This window comes from Carya illinoinensis, chromosome 8, assembly GCF_018687715.1.
Source record: "Carya illinoinensis cultivar Pawnee chromosome 8, C.illinoinensisPawnee_v1, whole genome shotgun sequence".
In the NCBI taxonomy this organism is placed as follows: domain Eukaryota; kingdom Viridiplantae; phylum Streptophyta; class Magnoliopsida; order Fagales; family Juglandaceae; genus Carya; species Carya illinoinensis.
The window spans coordinates 37,880,653-37,897,664 of NC_056759.1; the positions used below are offsets into that span (position 1 = coordinate 37,880,653).

The window sequence follows — 17,012 nt, forward strand, 5'->3', positions numbered from 1 at the left end:
TTTGTGATAAATATTAATAATGAGGTAATTATATTTGAGAAACTCCTTAATATTAATATCAGGAATATTAAAATCAAGGGGTTTTTTCAGATGAGATGAGGCTGAGAATCGCCCATTACAGAATGAATCACCGCCTAGATTTCCTCAACCCCACCTCCTCGCTCTTTTCCGCACCAAAATCCCAAACAAATATCCCCCACCCTTCTTCTCTTCTCTCACCAAAAACCATAAATCCAATCCTCCGACCCCAACTCCATGGCCACTTCTTCCTTCGTGGAAGCCACCCCATTGAAATGGAAGCAAACCTTCCCATTTCTGCTCCCCCATCCTCAACTAATCCCAACCAGCACCACCTCCTTCACCAGACCCGTTAAATTTGGCAGCGGAATCTTGTATTTAAAGCTCCAAGGCTCCCCTAGATATAGCGTTAAATGCTTCCTTGTCGCGAAGAATAAGCATTTAACTGACCGGGACTTTGACAATTCTGTCTCGCTTAATAATGAAAAATGCCGGAACCCGTTTGAAATTGTTGCAAATTCTGTATATAACATCATAAAGGCATTGAGAAAGCCCGCGATTGCCGCGGTCCTGTTGGGGTTGCTATTAATGTACGATCCCAATTCGGCGTTGGCGGCCTCTGGAGGTCGAATGGGTGGGAAGTCGTTTTCGTCGCGGTCTTCATCCTCTTCTTCGTCGTCAAGGAGTTATTCCGTGCCAAAGACGTCGAACTCGGGGTTTTCTTACTCGGTGCCGTATTACGCTCCTTCACCTTTCGGTTTTAGCGGTGGCGGCGGCGGATTCTACGTGGGGCCGGCTGTCGGGGTTGGAGTGGGAGGTGGGTCGAGTTTCTTTTTGATTCTAATGGGTTTCGCGGCGTTTGTCTTGGTTTCGGGGTTTCTTTCGGATCGGTCGGATGGTGGTGTTCTTACTGCTACCGAGAAGACAAGTGTGTTGAAGCTTCAGGTATTATGCAAATTCGATTTTGCTCTTATTGACATGGATTTGAATGAAGAGTAATTTCTGTTACATTAGTGAGAACGTTAATGTAAAGTGGTTATATAATTGCTGACTTTGACCATCATAGTTGTTGGTCTTATTAGAATGGTCGATAAAATCTTCTCCTTTGTATATGTATACGTCCCTTGTTCATGGGATATGCTTCTGGTTTTCATTAATGAAATTTTGATTACTCATTCAAAAACAGAAAAAATGACTGGTCAAATTGAATCATAAGCTAGTATGATATCTCTGACAACACAAACACTAGCAGTATAAACATACCAGCGATTAGTTAGGCAGCTCTTTTTATTTTTTATTTTTTTATTTGTTTTCCCTTGATACGTGCTTGGGTTGTTTTTTTAGCTAACCTTGATGCATATTGCTCTTCTCTTGATGAGGGTAAGGTTGGTTTGTGATGGGCCAAGGATAGGTGGGTTTAAGTCGTATTATTTTTAGTTTTATTTTTATGAGATGAATTAATTAACATTAAAGCTGTTTTCTGTTCTATGAAGCCACATAATGAGCGCCAGAAATCACGTATTGATAAGTGCAATCTCATATGGAGTATGAGTTGAAAGTCTTGGAGAATTCCTGAAGTTACTATAGTCAGCATGCTAAAATGTTGGCTATAGTTTTTTTTACCGATAAAAAACAAATGCTCAGAAAATATAGAACATTGGCCCCCATAATAGTAACATCAGATCCAATGAAATGATTTTGGCCCCTGTAAGTTGAGTACTTGACAATTTGGAAAATGGGCAAAAGTCAAGGATATAGATTAGAAATTGAAAGTTTACGACGAGTATTCATGCATATTGTGAGCTATTTAGATAGTTGGTTCATTTGGTTGCCTATGAAGTAAAAGTTATATGTTTTCATGTCATTGTAGAGAACGTGCTTGTAATAACTTGAGTTATGATGCACTTAAAATCTTTATTGAAGTTCTGATGGCAATAATTCTGAATTTTTCTCATTATTGTCTTTTCTTAGGTTGGATTGTTGGGCTTGGGGCGGTCACTCCAAAGAGATCTTAATCGGATTGCTGAAACTGCTGATACATCTAGCTCTGGGGGTTTGAGCTATGTGTTGACAGGTGGAGCTTCTAAATAAGTATCTTTGTTATTCATATTTAATGATAAGAAACGTCTTCTTTTCTTCATCAAATAGCTAGTGCATATGGTCATCTTAGGCAAATTTACATGTGATGTTTGATTTTACGTATCAAAATATGTGTGTGTGTGATATTTGATGCCTGAAAAAAATTATTCCAACGAACTTTGCTGGCAGGTAAGTTAGTCATGGGTCTATTCTGTTCCTGAATTTCTCTGTTTATGTAATCCTGGTTACTAAAAAGTTATACCTGAAATGGGGACCCACTCTCTCTTAAAATCAGGATTTTGAGTGAGAGTAGGTTGTAATCTTGCAGGTGTATCAGTTAAATTACAGAGATCGCAAGCACTCATTGGATGAGCATAGAGTTTTCTTTTATAACACTTTACTCCATCGGTCAATTGTAATAGATTCCAAATCCAAATGGAATGAATATTCCTGAACTCATTGTTTCCTTAGCCATCATGCCTAGGTGTTGCTCTTGTATATGTACCATGTGCTTGGGCTATGCCTATTCCTCATCGAGAAAATCTGTATTTACTGATAAAAAAAAAAAAATATATATATATATATATCTAGGGTGGAAAAGGGAAAAGAGAGGTAAATTTGTAAATTTGAACCCTATTCCGAAGGTGAGGTGATGTCCAATTCCTATGGGGTAAATTGTTTGCCACTAGGCACAAGGTGAAGGGAAGATAATATTGGGAATCATATAGAATAATTCAAATAGTTAGTTGCGGAAATGCACCGTCATCAATGTTAAAATGAAAATTAATCATCTTAAATTTTAATAGGTATCGTGCATTCTTTAGTACTTCCATTGATTACCTAAGTTTAAGAAATAATTAATCAGTACAAATATTGAAGTTATAGGTTCTCTCTCTCTCTCTCTCTCTCTCTCTCTCTCTCTCTCTCTCTCTCTCTCTCACTTTTTTGTCTTGTTTATAGGTTCTTTATTTGATAAGTTTGTTTATAGGTTTTTAATATTACATATTAAAAAAAAAGATCTTTAATGTTAGCATATTCTTTAGCTAGATTGTGATACCCCATATTATAAGGGTAAGGGTATGTGGTGTATGGGATCCCGCATTGCTTGGGAAGGAGAAGTTCTTTCTCTTTATAAGATTCCAATGGAGTTCTAATTGTATCATTGACTAATCCTTTTGGAGTATAGGGCATGTGGTTTGGGTATTTCATTGGAGCGTTACAAATGGTATCAGAGATAATCCCAACCAGAAATGTTTGTGATATCCCATATGATAAGGATAAGGGTAGGTGGTGTATGAGATCCCATATTGCTTGGGAAAGAGAAGTTCTTACTCTTTATAAGATTCCAATGGGGCTCCAATTGTATCATTGACTAGTTCCTTTAGAGTATAGGTCATGTGGTTTGGACCTTTCATTGGAGCGTTACAAATGGTATCAAAGCCTCTCCCAACTAGAAATGTGGGACTTGAGCCTTACCACCTACGACGAACTGACTCAATGAGGATGTTGGGAATTTAAGAGGGATAGATTGCGATACCCCATATAGTAAGGATAATGGTAGGTGGTGTATGGGATCTCACATTACTTAGGAAGGAAAAGTTCTTGTTCTTTATAAGATTCCAATGGAGTTCCAACTGTATCATTGATGAGTCATTTTGGAGTATAGGCTATGTAGTTTGGGCCTTCCATTGGGGCATTACAAATGGTATCAAGATTGGTTGGAACTGATGAAGACTATTTTTCAGTGAGTGGATCTCCTATGCAGGGTATAGGGTTTTGTTTGTAGATTGGGTAGGGATTCCTCATATACGACAACCATGAGTATGCTGTACAGTGACTAATGCATATGGGTTTCTATTCTGTATAGTTTTTTAATTCCTATGATGTCACCACTACTCTGCCATAGGGCTATCAATATAACTATGGGTTATCATGCTCTTAAAAAAATCTATAATGTTATGAAGACCAAGATTTAGATTGGGTTTTTCTAAAGACAAGGTTATTTCTTCTATAAGTTGGGCCAAGGTGGGTATGGTGCTCAATATTAGCAGCTTGGTGTGGTTGTTGGATTGCAAGGTTTCTTCCTTGCCTATGAAATACTTGAAGACTACTGCTGGGGGCAACTTTTAAGTCTCGAGCCATTTGGGATGGGGTGGTGGAGAAAGTTGAGAGAAAGCTCGCAGGGTGGAAATAAATGTATCTATCGAAAGGAGGGCGACTCACTCTAATTAAGAGTTCTCTAACTAACCTCCCCACATATTTCCTTTCACTCTTTCCTTTGCCTACAGGGGTGGCGACTAGAATTGAGAAATTATTTTGGGCTTTCCTGTAGGGGGAATGGGGGAGGAAACAAAATTCCATCTTGTCAATTGGAATAAAGTCTGTTCTCCAACTCAGTATGTTGGCTTGGGAATATGTGATTTGAGGACGTTCAATAAAGCTTTGTTGGGAAAATGGTTATGAAGGTATCACTTAGAGGGGGACAAGCTATGGAATGAGATTATTGATTCCAGATATGGGAGTGCGTGGGGAGGCTGGTGTTCCAATGAAGTGAGAAGAGGGGGGGGGGGGTGATGTGGGCTTATGGAAATTTATTAGAAGGGGTTGGCAGGGTTTCGAAGGCCGCTTGCAGTTTGTGGTGGGAGATGGTTCCAGAATTAGGTTTTGGCATGATGTTTGGTGTGGAGAGTGCGCTTTCTACAGGGCATTCCCAGCACTCTATTGTATTGCAACTAATAGTGAGGCCTTTGTGGCTGATATGCGGGCTTTCTCCCATGGTTCTCATCAATGGAATGTCCTTTTTAATAGAGATATTCATGATTGGGGATTGCATGCTATGTCTGATTTTTTTAGGTTGCTCTATTCTATGGGAAATACTATGGCTCTAGAGGATAAGTTGCAGTGGAGGGCCAATGATAGCAAAAAATGTACAGTCAGGACATACTACATGATTTTGTCAGCCCAAGGCCATGTTTCATTCCCATGGAAGAGGATTTGGAGATCCTGGATTTCCTCTAAGGTAGCTTTCTTGGTTTGGACTGCCACTCTTGGGAAGATCTTGACTACGGACAATCTGAGAAAGAGGGGAATTATCGTGATGGATTGGTGTTATTTGTGCAAAAATCATGGTGAATCTATAGATCGCTTACTATTGCATTGTGAGGTCACAAGGGGGCTTTGGAATGAGATCTTTAGAAGATTGGATATTGCTTGGGTAATGCCTTTGAGGGTGGTGGATTTATTGGCTTGTTGGAAGGAGCTTCAAGGCCGTCCTCAAGTGGCGACTGTATGGAAGATGATTCCGTTGTGTATCATGTGGCGCACATGGTCGGAGAGGAACGAGAGATGCTTTGAAGATAGGGAGCGCACAATGGCGGAGTTTCAGAATTTTTTTATGTGCACTTTAATGCTTTGGTTTTTTGCCATTGTACTTAATGGAAACAATGTCCATGACTTTCTTTCCTTAACCTAGAATGTATTTAGGTGTTCTTTTGTATACTTCATGTGTACACGGGATATGCCTATTTCATTCATATGAATAAAATTTCTTACTTAAAAAAAAAAAAAAATTGGGCCAAGGTGATCTTGTAAAATGAGTGTGTGATATTCTTCCTTTAATCAATAAAATTTCTGATTAGGAATAGATGAAGGAAATTTTCTATTATTGAATATGTTAGGGAATGTCATAAATTTAGAAAAGGGAAGCTCAAAAGTACAGTTGAACAGAAAGGTTGCCTTCTTGAAGAGATAATGCAATCTCTTTAAATCAACCTTGGGCCATAGGACAGCTGGAGTGGGAATCCAAGTTCTTTATTTAAAAAATTTATTTTTTCCTCGTCTAGATGAGAGAGTTGCTTTATTTTACTGATATTAATACAAATTGAGTTGAAATTGTGGAAAAAGTCACCTATCAATCAAAAAGAAATTTGTGGAAAAAGTTTATTGAATCCAGTGACAATTTAGACAGAAATGTACGAAGGATTATGCAAATAAATAAACAATCCTGTGAGTTCGAATGCTGTAGAGATAGCTTGTCTTTAGAAAAGTTTCACATATATATGTCTGTGTAAGGAATGTGCTGTAGCTTAAGATACTATTATTTTATGTTGATTCACACTAGTGTGCTGATAAAGAATTCTCCAAATGGCATCAAAATCTTGAAAATATTCTTTCTAGTGATTCAAGAATGGTCATCACCATAATGTTGACTTGTTCAGATATGGGACTGATTTTCTGATCATTCGTAACATCCCCCAAGGCATTTGATTTGGTGGCAAGAATATGTGATGTCTACTTATTGTATTGCTTCTTAAATTGTATGTTGTTATCATATCATTAGCCCATCACATTTAAGATGGAAATAAAAGACTAATATTTCTTCTTATAGCATATGTTTTTGGTCATAATTTTGTCTTCTTACAACTGCTTCATCTAAGACTTCTCATATGAAACATGAAAAGCTGGGGCTTTCTTGTTATTTTGGTTGTTGTTAATTATCTTAAATTTCTGAATGTCTTTCTTCTGGATGCAGAGACAACGCTAGCTTTGCTTCGGCATCCTGATTATTGTATCTCAGGTTATTCATCTGTAAGTTACAAACCATCTTGTAGCAGTTTATCTATTGAACCGAAAAATTCACAGTTAGGTTCTATGTTTTTCTAACAAACAAGCGAGAGAAAGAAGGGGGCAGGGGAGTGTCGCACACTAGTATGTTATGGTCACACACAGCACGTAGACACCACTCAAGGACAATGGTAATTTGTTTAGACCTGTTGAGTGATTAGATTAAAAAAACGTCTATTTTTTAGATTTACATATATAAGAAGTAACAATTTATGTAGTTTATCTTGACATTTTGGATTTCTCTTACTTATAAAAAAAAAAAAAAAATCTTGACATTTGGGATCTAGCATATCTTTATGGATCTTTTTTCTTTTATTTTTATTTTTTTTCTTCAATTTAGTTTGACTAGATCTCAGCAATGTTTAAACATGCATACTTGTGCCATTCTTGCAGGTGGATTTAAAGAAGGGCATGGAGGATGGAGAGAAACGCTTTAATCAACTTTCTATTGAAGAACGGGGTAAATTTGATGAGGAAACACTTGTCAATGTGAACAACATTAAAATGCAAAGCACAGCCAGTCAGAGATCTAATGGATTCAGCAATGAGTACATAGTGGTAAGGTCAACTTTTAGATGGGTTTCATTAAAATGTATTTAAAAAGGCTCCAGTTAAGGATTTTTTGTGGTAATTTTCTATTTATTTATGGGTTTAGTTTATTTAAATGCATGAATTATAATTTGTCATAATCCTTTATTCCTATCTAAGGTGTTTTCTCCCATCCATCTTCATATGCATGAGCATTATAATTTATTATATGCAAACACCTCTATCATGGTCCAATGCATCACCCAGTGCACCCTAAATAAAGTTACCTAACCATATCACAAACTAAAAGAAGATCACCCATGCAACATTTATCCACAATAATTTTTCCGCCTTTTCCCAAATTTCCAATTGTTTACCAGAGACAGTTATCCATCCAAATAATGCTACTTTTCTTGGTATCTATACACTCCAGATAGTCTTCCCATTAAAGACCATCAGCAAAACATCCTCCAAAAACCACATAAAAAAACCAAACCTTAAACTTTTTATTCTTAGAAGACCTCTAGAAAATTTTTCTTTCCCTTCACCTGAAGGAATAGAGTACAGTGGCTCCAAGAAATCAATATTGATTGGTTTTCAATTTTCTGATGACATGATTTGCATTTTCTTTTGTTGTATTTACGTACTTGCATTTTTGGTGTAGAAAAGAGAACCTAAATCGAATAAATAACCCTCCATGAAAAGGCACACCTGAGGGAAATTCCTCTTGTAATTGTAGAATTCAGGAACACTAGGTCTACTATGTTACGATTATCTAAACTTTTAACTATGTTTAGTACTTGTAGTACTACTGAGAAGGATGTAGGTTTGCCTTTTTGTAGTTAGGTCTCAGAAGTTTCAATTTTTATCATGGAGAAAATATGGCGCTACTCTTTTCTGGTGGGGGGTTATCATTGTAGAGTCAACTAGGTTGGGCATACTTTACTGACATTAGAGCCACACCAAGTGCCCCATTAAAATGAACACAATAAATTTTAAATTAATATTTGGCTGATAGCAACCACTTTAGGTCTTCCTGTTGATCGGTTAATAGACCATAGATGATTCAATCTCAACATTTGTTAAGCTTATATGCCTTTTCCAAATATCATAATAGACCAATCTACAAACCTGAACTATGGGAATATTATGGGATTGTGAGGGCCAGAGGGAAGGTTTGAGGTGATTTGGTTAGTGAGGTGATTTGAGATCATCTCAGACCATCTCACTACTAGTCACTACTTTTTTATTACTATTTATTACTTTGTCAGTACTATTCACAAATCATCTAAGATCACCTCAACATCCAAACATATTTTATATAGAGCTCCGAGGGAAGGTTTCCACCCTATATTTTTCTTTCTTTTTTTTAGCTGTTCCCATTATCCTTGTGATAAGAGAGACCCCCTTGGCATGCCTTTGATAGTAAATGTGTTAGGTTACCCGATCTATGACTCTGAGACAGCAAAGCCGGTTTGTCTATGCTTCTCAATCCAAGTGCTCCTACGACCTCTTATCGTCTTATAATAAATCAGCCTCTTCACAGCTGGGTTCATTTGCTCTCAGTTAACTAGTCGGAATCTTATGGAAGTGATAGCATGTTATGCTCTTTCAATGCATTTGTTTCATCTAAAAAATTTAATGCCCAAAGACGGCCATGCTTTTAATATGGTAACCTGATATGCATATTCTCTGATCATGGCATCTATAACTGAATGACCTATTTCTAGGACAAAGGATCATTGCAATTAGAAATGTAAAATTCCCTTTTGCCATTTCTGTGACATAATGAGGTTTTTGTTAGACAGATAACAATCTTGGTGGCTGCTGAAGGAGTACATAAGCTGCCTGCCATCAATGGCAGCGGGGACTTGAAAGAAGCCCTGCAAAAGCTTGGATCCATTCCCTCGAGCAAGATATTAGTAAGAATGAAAACATTTCTGCAATTATTACTTTTATATTATTTATTTTTTGCGCCTGATCTTTTGTTTTCATGCAGGCAGTTGAGGTATTGTGGACCCCTCAGAATGAAAATGACACTTTGTCGGAGCGAGAACTTCTCGAAGATTATCCACTTTTGAGGCCTCTGTAATAGTATTTCAACAACGGACTACCTTTTCCCATGCAGGAAGAGGTATGAGCTGAACTGCTCATTGGATTTAAAATGACATTTGAGTAAGAAAAAATTGTCTATAGTACACAGAAATGATATTTGATAAGATAGTTTCTTAATGTACTGGATTGGTAAGCTTTTAGGCACTGGTCTGTATATTCAGTATTCACTTTAAAGCCTCAGCTTTCTTTCACCCAGTTGTTCATTCTGCAATCCATTTGAGTGGTAAAGGTGGACGTTGGTATTTTCACTTTTGATGATATATACCGTGAATAATTTTTTTAATCTTGACAGAGATGTATATTATTTCTGAGCATCATTATATTCCTTCTCCATTGCTGGACAGAATCTTATTAATGTATTCATTGTAATTATGTACAACTATTGACACACTGAATCCATCCTCTGTGGAACTTCCTTTTCCTTTTACCATTTTTTTTTTTTGTATTTATGGTTTTGCTTAAATAGAGTTCGAAAACATGAGTTGGACCCTTGTTGTACTTTTGGCAAGTTGCAATTTACTTGTGGGGATGATCCAAGCCAATCGTAGCAGATGGAGATTGTGAATCATGAACTTTTACATTTTCATATGATTGATTCAAGTTTGGATTGAAGCTTATCGACGTTCCCATGTGGAACATTCTCTGTGTGCTGTTGGTGTAGGAGTCTAATTTATATTGAAGTCCTTCAGATCCTTTTAATCAGCATATTGGAGTCCTCGACTTTAGCTCTGACATAGTCTCCATGCCAAAGTCCAAATTAGTTTTTCCCCTGAAGTCCATAATACAAAGCAAAGTTGGAGTGAAACTGAGTTTTTCCCATTGTTGGCAATGTGTTGTGGTGTCAGATTTGGATGTTACATAAATAAACCTAAATCCGACCCATTTAATTAAGCGGATCAGATCAATCAACTTGAGTTGTGACAAGTTGATTTTCGGGTTGTACGAGTCAAGGTACTTGTTGGTCGTGCTCTAGTATTTTTAATGTATCAGCCGGGGGAATTTTGCATGGCCAAAAATTGTGCTTGCGTTTAATGTCATGCGGATGAGGTTGTTGATATTTTGGAATACTTGGGGCTTAGATTCAGGCTACCTGCAAATGGCGTGGTTTAGTGGGTAAGGGTTGGCATCCGAGTAGGAGAATGACAAGGACATGTCCAACATGACACACCTTTGGTTTTCTAAATTTCTTTAAAGCCCTCACCTTTTCACTTATTTTTGAACTTTATGTACCTAACAATCGCCTCTCTTTCTGGCATTACATGACTGTGATCAACAACCTCAAATCTTCATTTTTAAACTATGATCATCACCTTTTGCTCGCTCTCTTTCTACCAAATTTTTAAATACCGCCTGGAGACCATACAATACAAATTAATCACTGCAAACATCCGCTAGCTAGAACTTGAGGTCAAGTACTTTGAGATTGGAAGTCGAAGAGGTATATGAAGATAAGATTGAAGGGTGCATGAATGGGGACAGATCATACAATATGGGTCTCATTTATGTAATGAAACGTAACATGCATGGGACACCAACGTCTAATTATTTTCTAAAAATATCAAAAATTTCATTTTTCAGCATATAATTATTCATGGGGTTGATTTTCAACAACTTTGGATAACATTTAAATATGGCTTCGTATGGGTCTGTATACTCTGTATGATAAATGGAGCTCAAAATAAACGTTTCAAGGATCAACAAGTAAAGCAGAAAGAATGTGTGAATATTGTTTCCAACGAAGAAAGAGAGTTACAATTCAAAATAGGTGGGCTTTCGAATGATGCATTATCGATGAGAAGTCGTACCATGCATAGGTGTAAAGAATGAGAGATCACTAATATTTATTTCTTTATAAAGGGAAAAGTGACTTTTGCTGCTGTGGACGTAAATCAGCAAAATGATAAGGAACCAAACTTCACATCATATCATCATGATCGTATCATTAATACGAGAAAGGGTAAAATAATAGAAAAAGTAAAAAACAAAAAGTGCCGAGCTTTTCAATTATTCATAAGTGGATGTCTGTATGTGAATTCCACATTTTTCCATTAGATCCAACCTTCTAACTTATTAATGATGATAATGCTTTGTCGTTTATGAAAAAAAGAGTTTGAATCAAAGTTGGCCATTGTGTTCATTAAAGACCACAGGAATGATATCTTCACGTCTACTTTTTGCAAACATGCAACGCTTAAAGCTGCTAGATTTTTATTAAAAGGAGGCAGATCTTTCCATGTTCCTTAAATTAAAAGACAAACATATCTTTGATTAAACACAGCTTTAATCTGATCAGATATTTGACAAGACATTAAAAAATTCTCACTTAAGCTAATATATTGATACATTTGGTCTGCATAGTTGTCATTGAAACTCAAAGTAATTTCAGTCATAAGGCATGGATTTTGCTGTGCATTTAAATTAGTGAAAAGATAAATCAGATTCTGATGTCAAAATTTTTTAAGCAACGACATGAGATCAGTGACCCAGAAAAGTAGAGGTCAAAAGGTACAATTTTTGTACAATCTAAGACATGATTATGAGGTGGGTTTGTGTGTAGTTTTAATATGTCAGAGTGAGGTTGTGTGAATTGAATGCGTGGACCATCCCATATTGATGTCATGTGGATGTGGCTAATCCACATTACAAAATTATCAGAATGCATGGAGCATCGTTCTTTTTGTGGGCCATATATATGTTTTTGATTCTCCTCAATCCGCTCTTAAAAAAAATTGAGACATGAAGTGGGGAGCCTATCAGAGGCAAAGCATATGCCTTTGAAAAACACTCTCATTTCCCAACTCATCACTTAATAATTATGTTTCTTATTATTATATACATATTAAAAGAAATGTAAGAGCATGAGAAATTCATTATTAAATTAATAAGAATTTACTTATAAACACACTTTATAAAGTGCTTACATGACACAATTTCATTTAGAAGAGAAATTTTAAGTTTTGAATCTTATAAATAGGTTAGGGTGGTACCATAATAAATAACTCAAAACGAGGGCATTGTACAGTAGAGTTTCCGGTGAGAGAGATGGGGATGGAGATGGGCACTCCAAGCGGACCTTGGGATGAAATTTTAAGGGTTTCTTATTTTAGGTGAATTTATGAAAATCAATTTTCCACCATTTTTTTTTTTATATATAGTTTTGTACTCCTAATTAAAGCTTTTGGTTCTACTCACTCGACCAAGTTTGGCAGACCATGGCCATCAAGTTTTACGGACACAAACTCAACCAAATAGTTACATGACTTACAGATGCTTCTAGCCTAAAGCACACATCCGTTTATTTTGCTATCATAAATGACAACGAACGTGCTGGTGGGTGTCTCTGAGAGAGAGACACAACACACACACACACACTCAAAGTATGAAAGTACATTTGGTGAATCTGGTATTGCCTGGCCAAAAAAGGGTGGATTCGTTAATGTTGCAGCCTCTATGAATGGAGAGATAACAAAAGAATCCAAAGTACCTTATAGATTGATTTATACATCAATAGCATCAACTGGTAGAGAAACTGTCCTGTGAAGAGAATGTGGAAGAAGTGACCCTGTGTAGAAACTCTTGGCAGCAACGATATCCTCTGCATCAGGGGAATCCTTCGTGCCCTGACAACTCCTGGCTCTTTGGGTTCCTAAATCGGGGCAGCTCTTATTGACATGAGCACTGTGATTCGAACTAAGATGACCATCATAAGCAGAAGACTTCATGGGAGTTCCATTGTTATCCCCTTGTAGTGTTTTGGATACTAAAGATGCCAAAAGACCATTATCTATTTTGTTTTCGCCATTTCCACAAATTAATGATTTTGATGCAAGTCGTAACTGTTGATCCCTGAGTTCCCTCAAGTCCAACTGGTACTTTGCTTTGAGACATCTCAATTCCTGCTCAGTTTCTTTCTCATAACTTTCTGATAAGTTACTATACAAGGACGGCTTCAATAAAATAGAATGGGAACCTGAGAAATTTAGAACCGAGTTTCCAGGTTTGGATGGATTATTATTATTCAGATTACCCTCAATCTCATCCTCGGCTGATACTGATTGCTCTGGTTTATCATATTCTTCAGAGTGGCCCTGTCCAGAGCCAACTGAACTAAGTGCGGGGCTGTCATGCTGGGCCCAGATATCATGATAATGCAAACAGTCTGATTGGCTTGATACATTTGGTGCATCCTCTGTCACATGATGCTCAGACTCCTCAGCTTGGAATGTAATTTCCTCAAACCGGCCACGCATAGCAGCACATCCCTGTTTACAGCATTGAAGAAGCAAGTTCTTTATGCCTTGGTTATTTGACAGGATATCAATGAGGGAGCCGCTAGAGGTATGTTTGGAAGCACAATTGTGACAGAAGTTTTGATTAGCAAAGTGGGGTGTTTCCTCAATTCCTGGCCCGGTCCTCCATTCAGGTACCAAGCAAGCTATTTCCCCATCGATCATGTCTGCTATTCTGGTCACATCCTGATTGGTAATCTCCAGTTCCGAAACCATTTCAGTCGCTACGCTCAATGCTGTATCTGTCTCAATGTCGAATGGGAAATAAATGTTTCGGATACGACCTGGAAAGAGAGAGAAATTGAAGTGCCACATTTAATTCCACGAGGAGGGAAAGTAAGCAATCTACTAAAATAAAGTCAAAGGACAAGAGACGAGATTCCAACCTTCTTGATCTGAAATTCTAAGTCTTAGAAAGACGCCACCATCTTCTCTCCTTTTCCCTTTGATACTTATGTCAACGTCTTCAGAATGTTCATCATCATGGTACTCAAAAAGTTCAATTCCATTTGGTTCAATCTCAACTGGATGATAGCCCCATTCATTTTCAGTTTCAAAATCACAACCATTTGTGTATCCATTACTATATATGCTATCACTGCAATTATTTTCGAGGAACGGCTGCCTTGCAAGGGAACCAGTCTCATCTAGTTCTCTACCGTAACCTCCAGGTCTCAAATCATATTCACAATCATCTATCTGGAGAAAAGGGTCATCCAGAAGCTCCCTCGCAGAAAGCCTTAGAGATACAGTTGCCAAGCATTTTTCCACAAATTGTCGCACTTCCGGATCCTTCACTTTGTACAAAGCCTCTGGTTTTTTCCCCTAAAGAACTAAAGCAAGTGAAATCCAGCCTTTTCTTCATTTGTCTAAACAAATAAAAGCATGCCGGCGTAGAGAGTGACGGGGAAAGAAAGAGTCCACTTACAGAAGTAACTTTCTTGTAAATCTGGGCATAATGAGTGCATTCACTATACGGATATTCAAAAGTGACCATTTCCAAGACGCACATCCCAAACGAGTAAATGTCAACTAACTCATTGTAAACCTCCTCATAAACTTCCGGAGCCATGAACTCCGGAGTACCTGAAAAGAAAAAACAGAACCGTAAAACCATGTGAACTTCTACCTTAGATGTCTTCCCTTTCAAATACACTATTTATCGGCAAGATTAAAATAGGAAAGAAGAAGTTAGAACAGATATAGCTTCTTCTTTCATTGTAAATTCAGAATATAAAACAAGGTCTCCACCAACTTCCGTTCTAGCTCTAGTTGTTGATAGATTTCGACTAGATTTAATGATCTAAGCAAAAATCTTCGTAGTATTTGAACGTGTTATACGTACCAACACATCGAGCCGCATGTGATTTACGGAGAATTGCGGCAAGACCAAGATCGCCAATCTTAACTTCCCCTTGGTTCCCGTTAACAAAGATATTGTCACACTTGAGATCTCTGTGGATTACAGGAGGTTCTCGGCCGTGAAGATAGAGAAGCCCTTTCAAGATCTGCCTACACCAGTGCTTTACTGCCCTAATGTTAACTCTCTTGTGCTTCAGTCTATACCTGTCAATAATAATGACAAAAGTAAAACACCAGGGAACCCTTAAAACTAATCACCAATCCCAGACCCGCATAGCAGAGCAAAAGTAACGGAAAAACAAGCAAATAGACAAGGCAATCACTAAGATTCCAAAAAAAAAAAAAAACGCTTACTGCCTCAGAGTCCCAGAAGTGAACATTTCCGTAACAAAGTTGATGTTCCTATTTGCAGTATCAACCCAAGAAGTGTAAAATTTCATAATGTTCTGGTGCTTCAGTGTCTTAAGGAGATGAATCTCACAATAGAGTCTTTCAAGATCGTCAGGGTTTTGCAGGAAATCATAAAGCTTGACCTGGTTCCAAGCAACTTCAATGCCTTCATACTCATCAAATGCCCTGTAACTGCAATGATTAAACACCAAAAACTGACAAATATATCAAATGCCCAATCACAACAACCATCAGAAAGGCCCAAAAGAGCTCAAATTTTGAAGAAACCTGAGATGGGTATGCAACAAGTCAAGTGAAGGACCAAAAAATGTTCAATTGAACTTGAAGGAAAATCTACTTAAAGGTAAATAAGGATGATTTAAAATTCATACACAGTCTTTGAAGCTCCTTTGCCGAGGATTTCATTGTACTGCAACAAACGAAGGAGCCAAAAAATATTAAAGACTCAAAGTGGAGAGAGAGAGAGAGAGAGAGAGAGAGAGAGAGAGAGAGAGAGGTGTACTCTGCCATATCTGCCAGTTGGATCAACTTCAACAAACTCAGAGTACTCCGATTCAAGATGGGTAGGATCATTCATCCTCTACTTCTTTTCCTCAGAATTCTTGGCTCTCTTTTTTTCATTCATCTGACTAGCTTTCCCTCTGTGACTCTGGTTCTACAACCTTTCTGACATGCACACAGAATTTATCATTAAAAAAAAAAAATATTTACGAGGGAGAGAGAGAGAAAGAGAGGCGTGAGTTAATAATAATGAGAAGAGTCCGGGAAAAGGCGAGGATTATTTGTAAAAAGTGTCACATGTTTTGAAGGAAAGGAACAGAGAGCCACCCAACCACGACGGAACGTGACAAACACAGACCCATATAGTTTTGTTTCAGTTGCCTGCAAATGTGTAGAAACACGGATTTGTACAGTCTTACATATCAATTTCTACCGTCTTGCGTATCAATTTCTACTTTATAAAGTCTTTTCACTGCACACCATTGAGGTGATATAATTTTATTTTCAAATATTATAAATTAAAGTATATCATATAGATGGTATATGATATAAAAATTTTTAAATAACACTTTAATTATTATTAAAATGTATTAAAATTTGATGGTAGCCTAGGACATTGCGTATTATCTTAGTTAAAATGCATATGTTAAACTTAATTTGGCTGTTAATGATCTTGGATTTCTTCCATCAACATGATTAATAATTATAGTAAAGTAGTGATTTTGTCTTTATAAGTTAATAATAAAATGGCTAAATATATAAATAATATATTGACATTGATAGAGGAGGTTTGAAGGGGTTGTTAGTCAAATCTCTGATAAAAATTAAAATACAATATTAGTAGAGTAGTTTAAATTTTCTTTGATCTAATAATTGTTTCCGCATAATGACGATGATCAACTATATAAGATTTTGGCCGGTGCGAGACAAGAAGATTACAATAGTACTTATCTCGAGCGAAAATCATGAAGCCCTAGACACCGGCCTTAACCTTATAAGTATACGATGAATGGATAATAAGTAGAACAATTCAATTAGTTTAATAAAAATAAAATAAAATAAATAATAATAATAATAAATAGTAAA

At 37.0% G+C, this 17,012-nt stretch overlaps 2 protein-coding genes across 2 annotated transcripts; one reads left to right on the plus strand and one right to left on the minus strand.

The window, feature by feature from the left end:
* Window positions 1–91: 91 nt before the first annotated feature.
* On the plus strand, window positions 92–9,790 carry LOC122317915. The gene is made up of 6 exons (XM_043134996.1): window positions 92–963; window positions 1,990–2,092; window positions 6,629–6,684; window positions 7,114–7,278; window positions 9,057–9,170; window positions 9,248–9,790. The coding sequence occupies exons 1-6, from the start codon at window positions 256–258 to the stop codon at window positions 9,338–9,340; spliced, it is 1,239 nt and encodes a 412-aa protein (XP_042990930.1). The 5' UTR covers window positions 92–255; the 3' UTR covers window positions 9,341–9,790.
* Window positions 9,791–12,612: 2,822 nt separating this feature from the next.
* On the minus strand, window positions 12,613–16,301 carry LOC122318831 (probable serine/threonine-protein kinase WNK9). Its single transcript, XM_043136503.1, has 7 exons — window positions 15,928–16,301; window positions 15,797–15,834; window positions 15,369–15,596; window positions 14,998–15,218; window positions 14,581–14,738; window positions 14,039–14,477; window positions 12,613–13,936 (listed from the first exon to the last, which is right to left on the minus strand). The coding sequence occupies exons 1-7, from the start codon at window positions 16,000–16,002 to the stop codon at window positions 12,861–12,863; spliced, it is 2,235 nt and encodes a 744-aa protein (XP_042992437.1). The 5' UTR covers window positions 16,003–16,301; the 3' UTR covers window positions 12,613–12,860.
* Window positions 16,302–17,012: the final 711 nt, after the last annotated feature.

Coding starts and splice junctions, on each gene's coding strand:
- LOC122317915 (XM_043134996.1), top strand. CDS start 256: ATGGCCACTTCTTCCTTCGTGGAAGCCACCCCATTGAAATGGAAGCAA. Junction 2,093..6,628: donor TTTGAGCTATGTGTTGACAG/GTGGAGCTTCTA, acceptor TTCTGGATGCAG/AGACAACGCTAGCTTTGCTT. Junction 7,279..9,056: donor TCAGCAATGAGTACATAGTG/GTAAGGTCAACT, acceptor TTTGTTAGACAG/ATAACAATCTTGGTGGCTGC.
- LOC122318831 (XM_043136503.1), bottom strand. CDS start 16,002: ATGAATGATCCTACCCATCTTGAATCGGAGTACTCTGAGTTTGTTGAA. Junction 15,597..15,796: donor AAAGGAGCTTCAAAGACTGT/GTATGAATTTTA, acceptor TAATCATTGCAG/TTACAGGGCATTTGATGAGT. Junction 14,478..14,580: donor TTTACAAGAAAGTTACTTCT/GTAAGTGGACTC, acceptor TTAGTTCTTTAG/GGGAAAAAACCAGAGGCTTT.